Source organism: Anoplopoma fimbria, chromosome 2 (genome assembly GCF_027596085.1).
Source record: "Anoplopoma fimbria isolate UVic2021 breed Golden Eagle Sablefish chromosome 2, Afim_UVic_2022, whole genome shotgun sequence".
NCBI lineage: Eukaryota > Metazoa > Chordata > Actinopteri > Perciformes > Anoplopomatidae > Anoplopoma > Anoplopoma fimbria.
The window spans coordinates 20,435,248-20,450,460 of NC_072450.1; the positions used below are offsets into that span (position 1 = coordinate 20,435,248).

At 41.3% G+C, this 15,213-nt stretch overlaps 1 protein-coding gene across 13 annotated transcripts in view; it reads left to right on the forward strand.

The window, feature by feature from the left end:
• Positions 1-13,931, forward strand: part of tjp1a (tight junction protein 1a) — a 59,726-nt gene extending 45,795 nt beyond the window's left edge. For 7 of the 13 annotated variants that reach the window (XM_054620537.1, XM_054620493.1, XM_054620515.1 and 4 more), the window contains 14 exons: positions 1,586-1,668; positions 2,075-2,285; positions 3,208-3,308; positions 3,430-3,780; positions 4,688-4,939; positions 6,147-6,977; positions 7,131-7,213; positions 7,386-7,562; positions 7,750-7,856; positions 8,039-8,283; positions 8,916-9,070; positions 9,157-9,377; positions 9,615-9,758; positions 12,116-13,931. In XM_054620537.1, coding sequence (XP_054476512.1) covers positions 1,586-1,668; positions 2,075-2,285; positions 3,208-3,308; positions 3,430-3,780; positions 4,688-4,939; positions 6,147-6,977; positions 7,131-7,213; positions 7,386-7,562; positions 7,750-7,856; positions 8,039-8,283; positions 8,916-9,070; positions 9,157-9,377; positions 9,615-9,758; positions 12,116-12,210 — 3,056 coding nt within the window. In that variant the 3' untranslated portion in view covers positions 12,211-13,931. The remainder of the gene's footprint in view (positions 1-1,585; positions 1,669-2,074; positions 2,286-3,207; positions 3,309-3,429; positions 3,781-4,687; positions 4,940-6,146; positions 6,978-7,130; positions 7,214-7,385; positions 7,563-7,749; positions 7,857-8,038; positions 8,284-8,915; positions 9,071-9,156; positions 9,378-9,614; positions 9,759-12,115) is intronic. The other 6 variants (XM_054620552.1, XM_054620587.1, XM_054620560.1 and 3 more) reach the window with 4 other exon arrangements.
• Positions 13,932-15,213: the final 1,282 nt, after the last annotated feature.

Genomic DNA, 15,213 nt, shown 5'->3' on the forward strand with positions numbered 1-15,213 from the left:
ATTCTGCACATCTAAACACTTTTTTTGTTAAGAATTCATTTTTGTTTTCAATTCTACCCTTTTGGCCCAAATTTAAATCTCTAAGAAGCTGTTTGTGATTGTGGTATTGCATGTTGATCATTAGAGATTAGTATACTTGTATAAATGAATACAGTAGTATATTTTTTGTTAAATTCAGTGGTATTCCCCTCTTAATGTATCATGTAGAAAGACAACAAGAAGGCAGCATGTGGAGCTGTGCAGTTATTATGCCATGAAAACTGAGAAGTGTGGAGTTGCTTTTCAATCAAATCATTAGGAAATGATCAAATAATGTAGAATAGAGTAAGAATGTTATTATATATTATTATTATTATATTATATTAGCTTCCAAAAGTTGTTGCCCATTTGTATTATTTTTCTACTACAGTTTTCCCAATTTGCCCATGAAATATCACATGCTTAAATGCACCAAATTAACATGGCATTCACTCACCAACTTAAAGCTTTGCCCATGAAAATGAAATGGATAGATTTTCTTGAGAAAATGCCCACAATACCACCCAAAAATAGATCTCAGCTGAATGATGTGATCATGTTAAAACAGTCTCCAAATACTTTTATACACCGGGTTCATGTACGAGCTGCACCAAAAATGTATCAGTATGAAATCTGATCAAAATGGGTCATTCTACGGCTCAAAACTCAGACTGCAATTACACCACCACTGTGATGATACTCGATACATAGAGCGTATTACATATCATACACAGCTGACAGTGGTGTGGGTTTGTGTGTGTTTCTATCTAACTTTTCCGAGTGCAGTGATGGTATAAAGCCCCTACTGTCAATGGATAGACATCCTTATACCGAAATTGGTTTTGCACAGACATAACTAAATCCCAACATAATTTTTTTAACATTAGTGCATACGCTTAAATCTTGACTTGTTGCATGGCTATTTGTTTCATCTGCTCTCCGTAAAATGTTTTTGGGTAGATCAGAGCAGTGTTTTCAGATCATAGATCCTATTAGAAATTAGAAATGTTAGAAATTAAGCCCTGTGCTGTGATGTGTTTGAGTCATTACTATACTGCACCCTGGAGAGAGGACTGCCCTCCTTTGAACCTTGTGTGTCTGGGCAGGAAACCATTGCTTATCTTTTTGTGAATCATAAACCCCTCTTCACATCCTTGTTTAAATCCCTGAGGCTTACAATGACACTGTATTCTCATTAATCCCAAAATGACCCTCATGCTCTTGTATGCGCATATTTCATGTCAGTGTTTCTCACGTAACACATTTTTCTGCACCATCATTTAAACTGTTACATGCAGTTGCAAACACAAAATGTAATTTCCCTAAACGTAAAACCCAAAATGCCTAATGACTATTGCATGAATCGGCTGCTACTATCTAGCTTTTTTCATGAACGCACACTTGTCCTCTCCTGTACAGAGATTATTATTCTGTATTTAACAGCTCTATTACTGGGAGTCGACAAATGCACGCTACAAGAAAATCTAATTGGGGCACAGGCAGGTGTTATTGTTATTTGTCAGTTTTGTTGATATGATGCAATAACTGTACGTTTGTCTGTCTATAGGGAGTGAACCCAGGGATGCAGGAACTGACCAGAAGAGCTCCGGCATAATTCGCCTGCACACCATCAAACAGATAATTGACCGGGTAAGAAGCAAGATATGCACACATAATTATATATACCGACAAAAGGTCGAGACATAAACACCTTTTGACAGATTTGTTATTGTAATGAGAAGATGGCTTGAATGAAATGTGCAGCTCACTGCTGCCTTCTGGTGTTTTGTACTCGTTACTGCTATAAGGTTCCCTGAACTTCAACAAAGTGGTTAATTATACCATTTCATGTTAACTTGCAAAACTAATCCAGACTGATGAGCTGTCGTCTAGATCCACTGCACACAGTATTATGAAAAAAAATCCTTATGGTGTTGGCCATATAGTATTCATAGTCTTTTAAAGTCCTTAGGTTGAATTCAAACAGGGGAAATACTCACTATATGGAAATAAAACAGTTCTATTTTTGACTTTTTGTTTTTTTCTGTGTATAAAGGACAAGCATGCAGTGCTGGACATCACCCCTAATGCAGTGGACCGTCTGAACTACGCTCAGTGGTATCCGATTGTGGTGTTCCTCAACCCAGACACAAAGCAGGGGGTGAAGACCATGAGGACCCGCCTCTGCCCTGAGTCTAGGAAGAGTGCCAGGAAGCTTTTTGAACGAGCCCTCAAATTAAGGAAGAACAACCACCACCTCTTCACCAGTGAGTCTAGTGGGAAGGAGGGAGGACTAGATGGGGGCTCCGAACAAACGGAGGGGAATGGTTGATCTTTTACAGGCAGCACAGGCACATTTCAACGGCAGTTGACATTTGAGTGTCGCAGTGTTAGAGGCTGTGGCTACACTGCACTTGTTGTGCCTGGCCCTGTTCTGTCACACTCCTAACAAATGCTTGTTCAGCACTGACCGTCACACAAGAGAACCCACAGGGCCCTTTTTCAGCAAGCACTCTTTCTTATTATTTAAGAGCATTCTTCTTCTCTGCAGTACACACATAGCTTCTTCCCTTAGTCCAAATAACTATTGCACTACACGCTGCATTTGTAGCTCTACGCCTTTTATCGACCGGATTTCACTTGAAAGTTATTCTCAGAATCAAGCCTCATAAGCATGTTCAGCTATAATTACTTTATATAAAACTAGGAAACCGATAAAGCTGGACTATTTTTATGTTAAGAATCTGGCACATGGGACGAGGCAATGCGGAGGGTTACCTCAAACCTGCCTTGTCATGTCCTCGGGAGTGAGGGAGAGCAATTACCTAATTTTGCATTTAAAGTATCTCTTCCTAGTCTGTTTCGATTGGTTTGCACATTTTATTCAAAAACGATATACTTGCTTCTTTACTGTCATTATGACTACTATTATTCACTCTTAAAATCGTAGAAAATATTACCTGGGTCTGAAATGGGAAAGAACACCTTTAAAATGACTCTGTTGTCCTTTACAGACATGATGATCATTTTGTAAAAGTGGCAGATCATTTTTGAGTGCATATCTAAAAGGAACTTTAAATTATGATGCTACTGTTTTTTGGGGGGGAATTTGGGAAACATTGTTGTTACTTATTTGATTGGAGAGATGTTTTTTTTTCTTCTTCTGCACTTTCCTCTCTGTGTATTCAGCGACCATTAACTTGAACAACATGAATGATGGTTGGTTTGGAGCTCTGAAGGATACAATCCAGCAGCAGCAGAACCAGCTGGTGTGGGTTTCAGAGGGCAAGGTAAGACATGCGGCACACCCAAAAACACACGCACAGACACACACACACACACACACACATTGGACTAGACTGGAAATGGTCTTTGCTTGTTCCTCTTCTCACTTTACCTTTTGTTTCCCAGGCTGATGGGGCAGCTGAGGATGACCTGGACATCCACGACGACCGCCTGTCTTACCTGTCGGCGCCAGGCAGTGAGTATTCCATGTACAGCACCGACAGCCGCCACACCTCCGACTACGAGGACACGGACACAGAGGGCGGAGCCTACACCGACCAGGAGCTGGACGAAACGCTGAATGATGACGTGGGTCCTCCCGCGGAGCCTGCCATCACCCGCTCCTCTGAGCCTGTTCGTGAGGACCCGCCGGTCATCCAGGAGCCCCCAGGCTACACTAGCTACCAGCACACAGTGCAGCCGGACCCCCTGAACCGCATCGACCCGGCTGGATTCAAGGCACCAGTGCCGCAGCAGGTAGCGTTTCTGAGAGCTGCACGTCTTCCCTGTTGTCTGGAAGACGTGGTGTGCGTTAGAAGGGTTTTCTGGAAGCGCTATTGAAGGCACTTTTTTTATTTTTGCAGTTATTCTGTCTATCTACTGTTACCAAACAATATCAGTGCGAAAGTGAAAACTTCTGTGGTCAGGTATTTATCGCAATATATAAATATTATATAATATATATATTTATGATATTATTTATTTTATCTATCCACTATAACTGTTTGTCGATTGATGTTTGTGAGCGTGTGTTTTTTATTTTTGAAAGGAGAAGACCTTGATAAGGTTTACTGTTACTCTTGTACTCTATATTACCACAAGCTGTCTTATCGGTGTGACTGTTGCTGATGTCACTGGGAAAAGAAACTTGTTTGTCAAAGTGTCTGTACCAGTACTCACCTATGTGCACTTCCTACCTTTGTTTTACCTGTGATCAAGATTGTTACTATACGACACAAGAAAGTATTATGTGCATGTTGGAAATGCCAGTGTTAAACCAGTGTACCTGTGAAATGTACTTATCAACACCCAATTGGCCGTTGTGACACCCAAATCTAAGTGTTTGTCGTCTCATGATGTGTTAATGAACATAAAAGGGGAAAGAAAAGAAACTACTGTATTGTAACCGTAGCATTAAAATCAAATTAGTATACTCTAACAACGAAAACTTGTCCTGCTGCTAATTCCTAACTCTCACATGACATTGGTTGATCTACAGCTACTGTTAAATGTGGAGGAGGGTGATTGGCTGTTTGATTCGTGTAAGCTGTAGGCGAAAGGGAGGAGCAGACCGTTGTAGAGGGGCTGTGGAGGTAGAAGCACTTGTTGGCTCTGCACCGTAGTGTCAGCGCGTGTTATTAAACATTTCTGAACCACTTCACAGAAAGCAGAGGCCGCTGCCGTCCCTAGCATCCCCCAGCAGCCTGAGCCCCTGGCTGAGACAGTGCCTCCTGCTGTCGACGTTACTGTAAAAACTGTAGGGGGCCTGAGCCCTGACGAGGCTCCTGCAGCTCCTCACAGCCAGCCAAGCCCCAACCCAGAGGCTGGCTCACTTAGGAGGCCCGCCCCTGAGCTAGCTCCTCAGAGCATCACACCAGAACCTCTACAATCTGGACTGGCCAGTCCAGAACCAAAGGTATCCATCTGACCGTCCCTGGACGCACCGTGAACTGACTCAGCCCAGCTCGGTCTGACCCGGCTGACCTCCTTCGCTGCTGCTGCCTGTCTACCTATCTACCTCCTGCTGCCACGCTTCTCTTTCTCTCTCCTTCCGCCCTGCATGTCTGCCGACCACAGCGCTGCCCAGAAGAGACAGAGATGTGTTTGTGGCCTTTATTGTGTGTGCAAGAGTGCGTATGTGTGTGCACGTGGGAGCAAATGCTGGTAAACAACAGTGGGCTTGGAGGTGATGGCTGCGCTGATATGCCTACATGTGGGGGAGCAGTGGAAATCCTGCGGCTCTCACTGTTGCTTATCCTCTTTGCATGGCTGCAACATGTTTGCCTCATTCTCTGTTAACCACTAAAAGTAGATCTCTTTGCGCTGTTTTTATCAGTGCACATTGAATGGATTGTTTCCTTGTAAAAGTAGCCATTAATTTTCTATTTTATTTTTGTCCTGCATTTGAAATGTAGCCATGGCCAAGTAACAAAGACCAGCTAAACAAAAATCTACCGCTGATTAGGATGGATAATTAATGGTTACTTGTCGATGATCAGGGTTGTTTTTGTACAATAAGTATGTGCTTGTAATGTTAAATATTATTGTGGATCTTTATGTTGGCTTAATAATTGCACCAAGACAGTGGGTGACATTTTCCCTTGTGAATACAGCAGTGCACACATTATGTGTGAGAAACCCCAAAGTATTAGTCAAATTATTAATAGGCATTTTAGAAGTAGTTTAAGTTACATTTTTATACCAAATTCACATTCTCTCAGGTTAGACAAGACAAATGCATCCCATTGTTTTGTTGCATTTTTTTTTCTAAACTTTGTTATTTTTTTCTTGATTTATTTTTAATGTTAATTTGGCGTTGCAGTGGTACATTGTGATGTATTTTAAGCTACAATAAGTGTTTGGCTGTGCTGCGATATCTATTTTATCTAGTTTATAATCTGACCAGTAACCCTCCCTCTCAGTTTCTCTATTTCAGGTCTTTCCCTTCTTGTTTCTTCTTCTGCAATTAATTTGTTTTTGGTTTTTTTAAATATTCTCATTTTCTCATCTTTTAACTGATTTTTGTATGTCCAGTTTTTTCAAATTACATATTTTCTGTCAATATGTTAGTGGATCCTGTGCAGTTTACTAATCCTATTCTTTGTTGTGTATTTGTTTGGTAGATGTTTCAGAAGGATCCATACAGCACAGACAACACAGGAAGAATTGCTCACAGCATGAAGCCTGTGACGTACAACCCTCAGCAGGGATATCACCCTGACCAGCAGCCATACAGAGATTACGACCACCCACCCAGTCGGTATGATGTCAGCAGCAGTGGAGTCAGCAGCGGAGGGGGATACCCAGAACCAAAGTACAGAAACTATGACTCTAACCCGCCCTACGAGAACAATGTGCCTCATTACGACCAACAGTGGAACCCCTACAGCCAACCGCTCTCTACTGCCAACTCCCAGGGCTACGATCCCCGTTTGCCGTACAGTGACGGCCCTGACTCCCAGTACACCCCCCCTCTCCGCTACGACGAGCCCCCACCTCAGCAGGGATTCGACGGACGGCCTCGTTATGGTAAACCAACAGGTCCAGGTCCTGTCCGCTATGATGATCCTCCACTTCCTGCTCCAGGGCATGACCTGCATTACAACCAGGATTCTCACCTGAGCTCGTACCCTTCAGCTGGCCACTCCCCAGACCCCGCTGCCCAGCGGCCCGCGTATAACCAGGGACCATCGCCGCCACAAAAGAGCTACAAACCACAGCAGTATGACCCTGTTCCTGTGAACTCTGAAACCAGCCCCACACCGCCTCCCAAAGCAGAGGCCCCGTCACCGTCCCCTGCTGAGGCTCCAAAGCCTTTCCCCGCCAGAGATGAGCCACAGGATGACCCCGCCTTGCGCCCACAGTCAGTCCTGACCAGGGTCAAGATGTTTGAGAACAAACGCTCTGTGTCCGTGGATAGAGCCAGAGATGCAGGGGATACATCTGGGAACAAGGTAAACTGTTTAGCTTTCTGCCGTCATAGATGTTACTCGTGTACTTAACTTGTACATTTGCTCTTTAACTTCTTGAGAAATAAGCACATCGGACGTTCATCTTCTTATGAACTTTTATCCTACTGATAAGGTTAATTGTTTTTGCTATTACAGGCAGCCGATTTACCTTTGAAAGCAGGAGGAGTAATCCCTAAAGCAAATTCTCTGAGCAACCTGGATCAAGAGAAGACCTTGAGGTAAGCCCATGTTTATGCAATTTTTCATAGAAATATTGAAATGAAATTGTGTAATTAGTCACTTTAATTTGCTCAAGCACCTTTTTATTTTGGCCATTTGCCATCGCTAACTCCTCTTCTCCTGCTCTGCCTTGTTTTTGACCTGCTTACTTTTTTTATTTCACCAACCCAGAGCCCCAGGGCCTCAGCAGCCTCCGTCAAATGTAGCTGACGACATTGTGCGCTCCAACCATTACAACCCTGATGAGGACGAGGACTACTACAGGAAACAGCTGTCTTACTTTGACAGGCTCCAGACCGGTCCCAGCAAACCCCAGCCACAAGCACAAACCACTAACAACTACCCCAGGTGAGGCTCGTCATCCACACTCCCAAGCATATAATGTTCTTATGAATCATCTTTTTCCTGTTAGTTGGCAGGAAAGTTGGAAAAGACGCATTAGTCTAATCTAGCTTTAACATCAGTTATGTTTTTTTATGAATAATGTCATTTCTACTGTGAATCTTGAATTGATGGGTTTGGTCTTGTGATTAAGGGCGGAGTCAGTGGAGAAACCCAGTCCAGTGGAGAAGAAATATGAACCAGTTCCTCAGGTGACGCCTTCGCTGCCACCAGCCATACTGCCCAAACCTGCACCTGAAGGTAAAAATGAACTGTCTTCTATCAAAGGAAAAGAACTGGAGTGGGGATTTTATTATTTTATACAAGATTGTAATCACGTGAAGATGCATCTGTATCACACACCGTACTACTGGGGGACACGGCCCGCTGTGTGGCCCAAAATGTACATGATCCCATTCAAATAAACACACTCTCTTCCACAGCCAAACCTCCTGGCCGAGACGACACTGTCCACACCAACTTCCTGCCTCACAAGAGTTTCCCTGAGAAGTCTCCGGTTAACGGCACTAGTGAACATCCTCCAAAAACAGCTCCACCAGCAACCAGCTACAACCGCTACGCGCCCAAGCCCTACACCACCTCAGCCAAGCCTTTTGCTCGCATGTTTGACAGTCCTAAATTCAACCACAACCTTCTACCAAATGAAAAGCCTGACACTGCTCCAAAGGTAAGCAGTTTTTTAAGCAGCGCTCTAAAGATGGTCGAATAATTAGAAATACAAGAGGAGATTACACGGTTAAATTCAAAAACATGTTGCTGTATTTATTAAGCTGTTGCTATGAAAGCAAAGATTATCTCTTAGTAAAAGGTTCCAGTTAAAACATTTTTTCATATGATGCACAATTGATGGGGTCACTTATATTTTTTAGTAATTCTTGCTATATTTATATAATACTGACCTCACTCTATATTTACAGTTTATTAAAATAGTTACAGGCCTGTCTTTACTTTAAGTTCACTTCATCAAAACGTACTGTAACTGTAATCTCACACTTAATTGCATTTTACAAAGAGCAGAATGATCTGAAATAATGCTTATGTAAGGGTTATTAATAGCCAACAACATGATAGTAATGGATGACTAAAAACCATGAATCAGAGTGGTTTTGCTCTCACGCTCTCTTTCCTCCTCTGACCGTTACCTGATTTAGACCTCCTGGTTGATGTAAATTTACACTGAATCCACTCAGTTCTCTCCTGGAAGCTATGTTTTCTATATTTTTATTGTTGTTTGTTGTTCCATTAATAAGTTCAGTTCCAAGTTCTTAGCCTCACTGCTTCTGTCTGTGTTTGTAACAGGGTCAAAGCTCCAGCCCAGTGAAGCCTCAGATGGCCCCACAGCCCCCGAACACAGACCCCGACAGCGGCCTGGACACTTTCACACGCACTATGGACCACCGCTCCAAACACCAGCACAACAACATCAACGCTGTGCCCAAGGCCATCCCTGTGAGGTATCAAACTCCGTCCGACTACACATTCAACTTAAAGTGTTCTGGTGAATATAAGCGTGTGAAAGTAATTGTTTCTTCCCCTTCAGTCCTAGTGCCCTGGACGATGATGAGGATGAAGATGAGGGCCACACAGTGGTTGCAACAGCTCGAGGTATCTTCAACTCTAACGGTGGCGTCCTGAGCTCCATTGAGACAGGTGTCAGCATCATTATCCCACAGGGTGCCATCCCTGAAGGGGTCGAGCAGGAGATCTACTTCAAGGTCTGCAGAGACAACAGCATCCTGCCGCCGCTCGACAAGGAGAAAGGTATCTCATTGAAGACGGACGAATCAAGAGGCCAGAGGGTTTTCTTGAGTCCTATTTAAATTATTGGATTTACTAAGCCAGTTTTTTAAAAGTTTGTTGGTGCATGTTGTCCTTTGGGGAGATGAACCGGATTGTACCGACTAACGGTTCCATGGCACCAGCACTGTTTGCATCTGAAACCACATGCTTGTATGTGTTTTCTTTTAATCGTCCTGAATTCTGTGTTTGTGTTTACAGGAGAGACTCTGCTCAGCCCTCTGGTGATGTGTGGACCTCATGGCCTCAAGTTTTTGAAGCCTGTGGAGCTGCGCTTACCTCACTGTGCGTCTATGACCCCTGACGGTTGGTCTTTTGCTCTAAAATCCTCCGACTCCTCGTCGGGTATGCTGTGCTCTCTCTGTTCTTCTGGGGTCGTTTGGGCTGGCTTTGTGACAATTTGGGGGTTGTGGGTCACTGTTTAATTATAATTATTTGTAGATTTTACCCCTAGTTTTGGTTCTCTTTATCAAAAAAATCAATGAAAAAAATTTGAACAAGATATTTTGGTCACTTTCATGTCTGAGAATCAATCTAGGGGGAAAATGTATTAGTTTTTTTCACTATTTATTGCTTTGATTGATTCATTCTCATCATTTATCCTCGTTAACTCACCCACTCAATCTCAAAATCACTGTATCACTGGTTCTTCATTTGGTGTTCAGATCACAGTCTCTCCTCATTGTTTTCACATGCTGATACTGCAGTAATTCCCTCTCTCTATTTTTCACCTCTTGAGTCATTTAACATAAGTTTCTCTGATTTTATTTAACATTCATGCATCAGACACTTGGCTGTATAATAATTTCATTTCACCAGGTAGAAGAATAATGCATGCTGCTCTGCTTGGATAGATTTTTCTCGCATTGCCACCCAAATCCTGACCTGAAGAACAGCTTTTATAGATCTCTCTGGAAATAGGGACACTGTCATAACCAATTATGCCTGTTTTTATCCTGCAGAAAAGGAAAAAAAAGTCACACAAAGATATCTTGTTTCCGTGTCAAAATATAGCTCTCCAAATTTAGCTTCTGTCTAGCTAAGTGTTGTTCTTGTCGAAGATATTTCTCAGGTGACAAGAAATGTAATTTTCATAATTAATTGGTCTTTCCGACTGGCTTCGGCTTGTTTACTGAAAGGAGTCTTGTTGTGAAATTGGATCTTGGAAAAACAGGGAAGCGGAAGAAATCAAATAGATAAACGACGCACAGATCTCATCTAAAGCAGATAATTGTTACACCTCTGTTAGTGATTGGTTTCTCATCGATGACACTTGATCATTTACTCAACCAGCTTATAAAAGAAGTTCCTTTGGAAGTCCAAGTAAAACCACAAAACAGAATACTGTTTGTGATTTACGTGTTTTGAACAGAAATGAGATAAAGAGAGAATATTGCACAAATAATTTTAATGGAAATTAAAACCAAGACAAGCTACTTTAAGTAGGACATCATTTAGTCTATCATGTATTTGAGCAAACAAACATTTGAGAAATTACCTAAGCTCATAGAGAAGTTGAGCTCCTGCTAAGAAAGTAAAGAAAAAACTAAAGAAAGGATCTAATTCCTCCGTTCCCTTTTCTTAACACTGTCCCTCTCACGTCTTCTAAAACAGTGGTAATTTTGGCAGTGGTCAGGATTAGCTGCTAATTAGCCTCATTTTAAGGATGAGACTTGGAGGGCTGAATGAGATGTGAGCTCACTCCGTTGTCCTGCTGAATTGTGGGAGGATTAACGGTCTGAGTCCTAATCCTCTTATTGTAAAGCGAGGCCGCTCTCTGGCCTCCTCCTGTCCCTTCTCTGGTTGTTCTCACTTTGCTTCTCCTTTTTCCTCCTTTAACTGCATCTGACTGCCTCTCCTCTGTGTTTACTGTGTTCAACTACTGTGTTTATTGTGTGAACTGACAGACTGAAATCAGAACCACTGTGATACAGTTAAAATGGTCTCAGTGTGCAACAGAATGAAATGAAGTGGCAGACATTGACATCAAATATGCAACAACTCATCTTCTAGGCATTCTTTAGGGCTTGACCACGAATGATATTTATATTGTTATTTAGCTGGGGATCAAACCGCCAACCCTGTGATCAACAACCAGCCGAAAAGGAAAGAAGGAATCAGTTCTGAGAGCCCAACAATATGAGCCTACTATTAAACCTAACACAATACGGGCAGAGTGAAACAACTTCTCACATCTTTAGAACTAAATATGAAGTATCTGCCTTTTATTTTGCATAACTGAACAGGAGATGGTCCTTCCCTGTCACCCAGAATTGAGCACAAGCCTGACAGTTTACAGACTGAGGGTGAGGCTGTATTAATAGTTAGTCTGGACTGTAACACTGGACCTCTGCCGAGGCGGCTCTGTTTACTCTGATTGATCACTGGACCTTTCCTCTTGGCACAGACCTGAATGTTTATAATTGCAATTACACTCAGGCCCTACAGTGACTGAGGCCGGGGACATTCAATACAAATAATAGGCCACAAAACCATGTGATATTACATAACAGGGCTGACAGACAATAGATACAATCAAGCTCTGCAGTGAGTGCGGTTTTAAAATGAGACTTGTAATAGATTGTTGTGGTGTGAAGGGGAGCTTGAAAGTGTATAGTGCTTCTGAAATGCATTAAAGCTTGAAATTGGCACCCAAAAAGCAGCTGTTATCACTAACTGTGCCGCCATCTGTCCGTCCGCAGGTGACCCAAAAAGCTGGCAGAACAAGTCCCTCCCTGGAGACCCCAACTACCTGGTGGGAGCCAACTGTGTTTCTGTGCTCATCGACCACTTTTAAGGACCAACCAGCAGGTGTGATGTTACTGAATGTTGAACCATGGGGCGTAAACTGAAGAGGATGGACACACATATACTTAAACACACACACAAGCACACACACACACTGACAGATGCACTCCAAACACACACACAACATATAATGGAGTATGAAGAAGATCCAGTCAGTGCTGTTTACTGCCCCCGTGGATGAAGGCGATACACTGATGACGGTTACAAGCTGTTCCTTAAACTCTTTGCCCATTTTGAAGTTTTGATGTGAATTTGAACCATGGATGCATGCACCATGCCACTGAGGATTGACACTATATATGAGGCGAGGTTTAATGTAATTTTTACATGAATATAGATGAGGCTTTTGAGGCAGCATAAATGCCTCAAAAGTCTGTGTTGGTATATTTATGCTATATATGCATACAGTATATATAGTAGTATAGAGAAGATTTACTAAAATGTAACTCGTGAAGTCAACATCTTGTTATTTTTCAGTTCAGGTGACTGAATACAAACATGTATATCCAAGTCATTTTCCACATTGAGGACATTTTAATGAAGGTTTGAGACAGAAGTGAGGTTAAAATGAAACCAGTGACGGTGAAGTATCGGTTGAAGAAGTTGGCAGAACATGAGCTGGACATGAACCCAAGCAGCACACTTTTTAAGAGACGTTCTTCCTGTATTCTTCCTTTTCCTGCAGAGATATCTTGTAGCTTAATTTCTTACAGAGAAACACGTCTCTCCTTCCAGCCTGAGGGAGATCTATGCATGTTCTTAACTCAGGTCCAGTAGCCTCCTCAGTTTCTTCCTCGCATCTATTTCTCACACACACTCTCTCTCTCTCTCTCTCTCTCTCTCTCTCTCTCTCTCTTTTCTCTCTCTCTCTCGTCTTCTCTCTGTGCACTCTTGCACTCACACACAAATAAGCAGTGATGCCTTATCTGCAGATTATTCACTTTTCATTAAAAAAAAAACAAAATAAGTTATGATAAATTATGGTATAATGTCATTTGTTTTGCCATTTTTTTGTGAACCCACTGTATAAATTAACTTGGGTTTAGCACACAATAACAATTTATAAAGGATAACAAAGGTATGCTCTTCTTTTATCTGCTATGCATTGCTCAAAAAAGAAAGGAAAAAAAAAAACCAGAAAAGAAGTGGCTGTAAATAAAGCTAGCATATTGCCTTGTTTCTTTTGTTTGTAAATGAACTTTTTGTATGTCTTTCTTTTTTGTATAAAACTTAGAGAAAACATGTTTTAAAAAGTGGAAGACAGTGAACGTGGTTATCTTTGTATTCTGGATATAACCTCGAGCCTTGGAACTTGTAACCTAACAACAATACATCACATCTTTTCTACCGATATATTCACACTACGTTATGGTCGCAAACAAAAGCTCTTTTTATGGCTCTTTGAGGATCAGGAAAGTGCTTCGGCTAAAATACATTTAAAACATGTTCTTTTAAAAAGGGTGTGCTCTCAAAGTGTCCCCCTCACTGATTTGTGATACTGGATGCTGTATTGTGTGCCCCTTAAATGTATTTTTGTACTAATAGACAATATATGATGTATGGCACACCAGTACCATTTTATTTTTAGATATAACACGGCTTTAATTGGATATTAGCTCTTCACTTGTGGCTGACTTTTTTTTTTTCTCCTCTGCAACACAATTTTAAGTATACCACTGTATTAATAAATAAAATCATTTTTAAAGTAAAGACTGTGTGTAATGGGAGGTTTTTTTTATGATTGTGACTGCTGTTTTCTTTCCTTTTACCTCTGCTGATCACAACCTCTCTGTCTTTCTGTTATTATATACTGGTTTCATTGGGACTGCAATGAACGATAACTTAATCTCACATACTATGTTCTTGACTAAATTGATCGATGGTTGCATCAAGAAAACCTCAGAAAATAGTGAGTGAAATCAAGATTTGCCAGAGCCACCTTCAAATTGCAAGTTCTCCCGACCAACAGTTTACTATCACACACAACAAAGAAAAATGGCAAATTCTCATCTTTCTGGTGCTAACTAATCAATTAATCGACTGTTTATTTCAGCTCTGAGTGCTATATGGCTGTATATCCTTTCGTTAACGGATATTATGACACCATGGCTCAGGTTTCACAGCTAGATGGCGCAGTTGAGCTCTGTATGAACGCTGCACAAGGTCAGAAATAAAAAGCTGTGATTTTAATGAATTTCAATATTTCAGTTAGTTTTAGTCCCTAGAACCTAGATGTTGTAAGTAGCCTAGAGTATTCCTTTAAAATGTGCCTTTTCATAAGAAGCGTTCAGAAAAACTCCCCATTCTCGGCCTAGGTGGTAGAAAATAATGGTTATGAAACATTTGCACAATTAGTAGGTTACCAGTGGCTCTAAATCTAGGGGTCGGGACTCCAAAGATGTCCCAAGAACAGTTGGGTGTGTTAATAATTGAAAAGAAAACCAGGAAGAAAGGCTGTTAGGCTGTGTTTTTACTCTTTTCTCTTATTCCCCTTGTGAAATACTGTAATCTTTTCAAGCCTCTAAATTTCCTTACAATGAAACTGAGAAAATAAACGCTCGAATGAACTGCTCACAGCACTTGTTCACAAGTAGACTTTGATTCCCTTTTAATGGATCGCAACCAGTGATGGAAGAAGCACTTGGATCTTTTACCTAAAGAGTAAGAATACTCTGTTACAATTAACATTTCAACCCGATTTCAAAATCTCAAGTAAAAGTACATAAGTATTACCATCTAAATATATTTAAAGTACCAAAAGTAAAAGTGTTCATTAAGCAGAATGGCCCTGAATAAGATATGATATCACTGGGTTATAATATTAATTCATAATATTAAAGCATTGTTCATGTTGCATCTGGTAAATGTCGCTCTACTGTCTTATATACTGCCAGGTAGCTTCATCTATTATAATAATACATAATGCTTTATCGCATTTTGATTTTGTATAAAGTATGGGGTAATTGTACTTAAAACAAAAAAAAAACGTCCT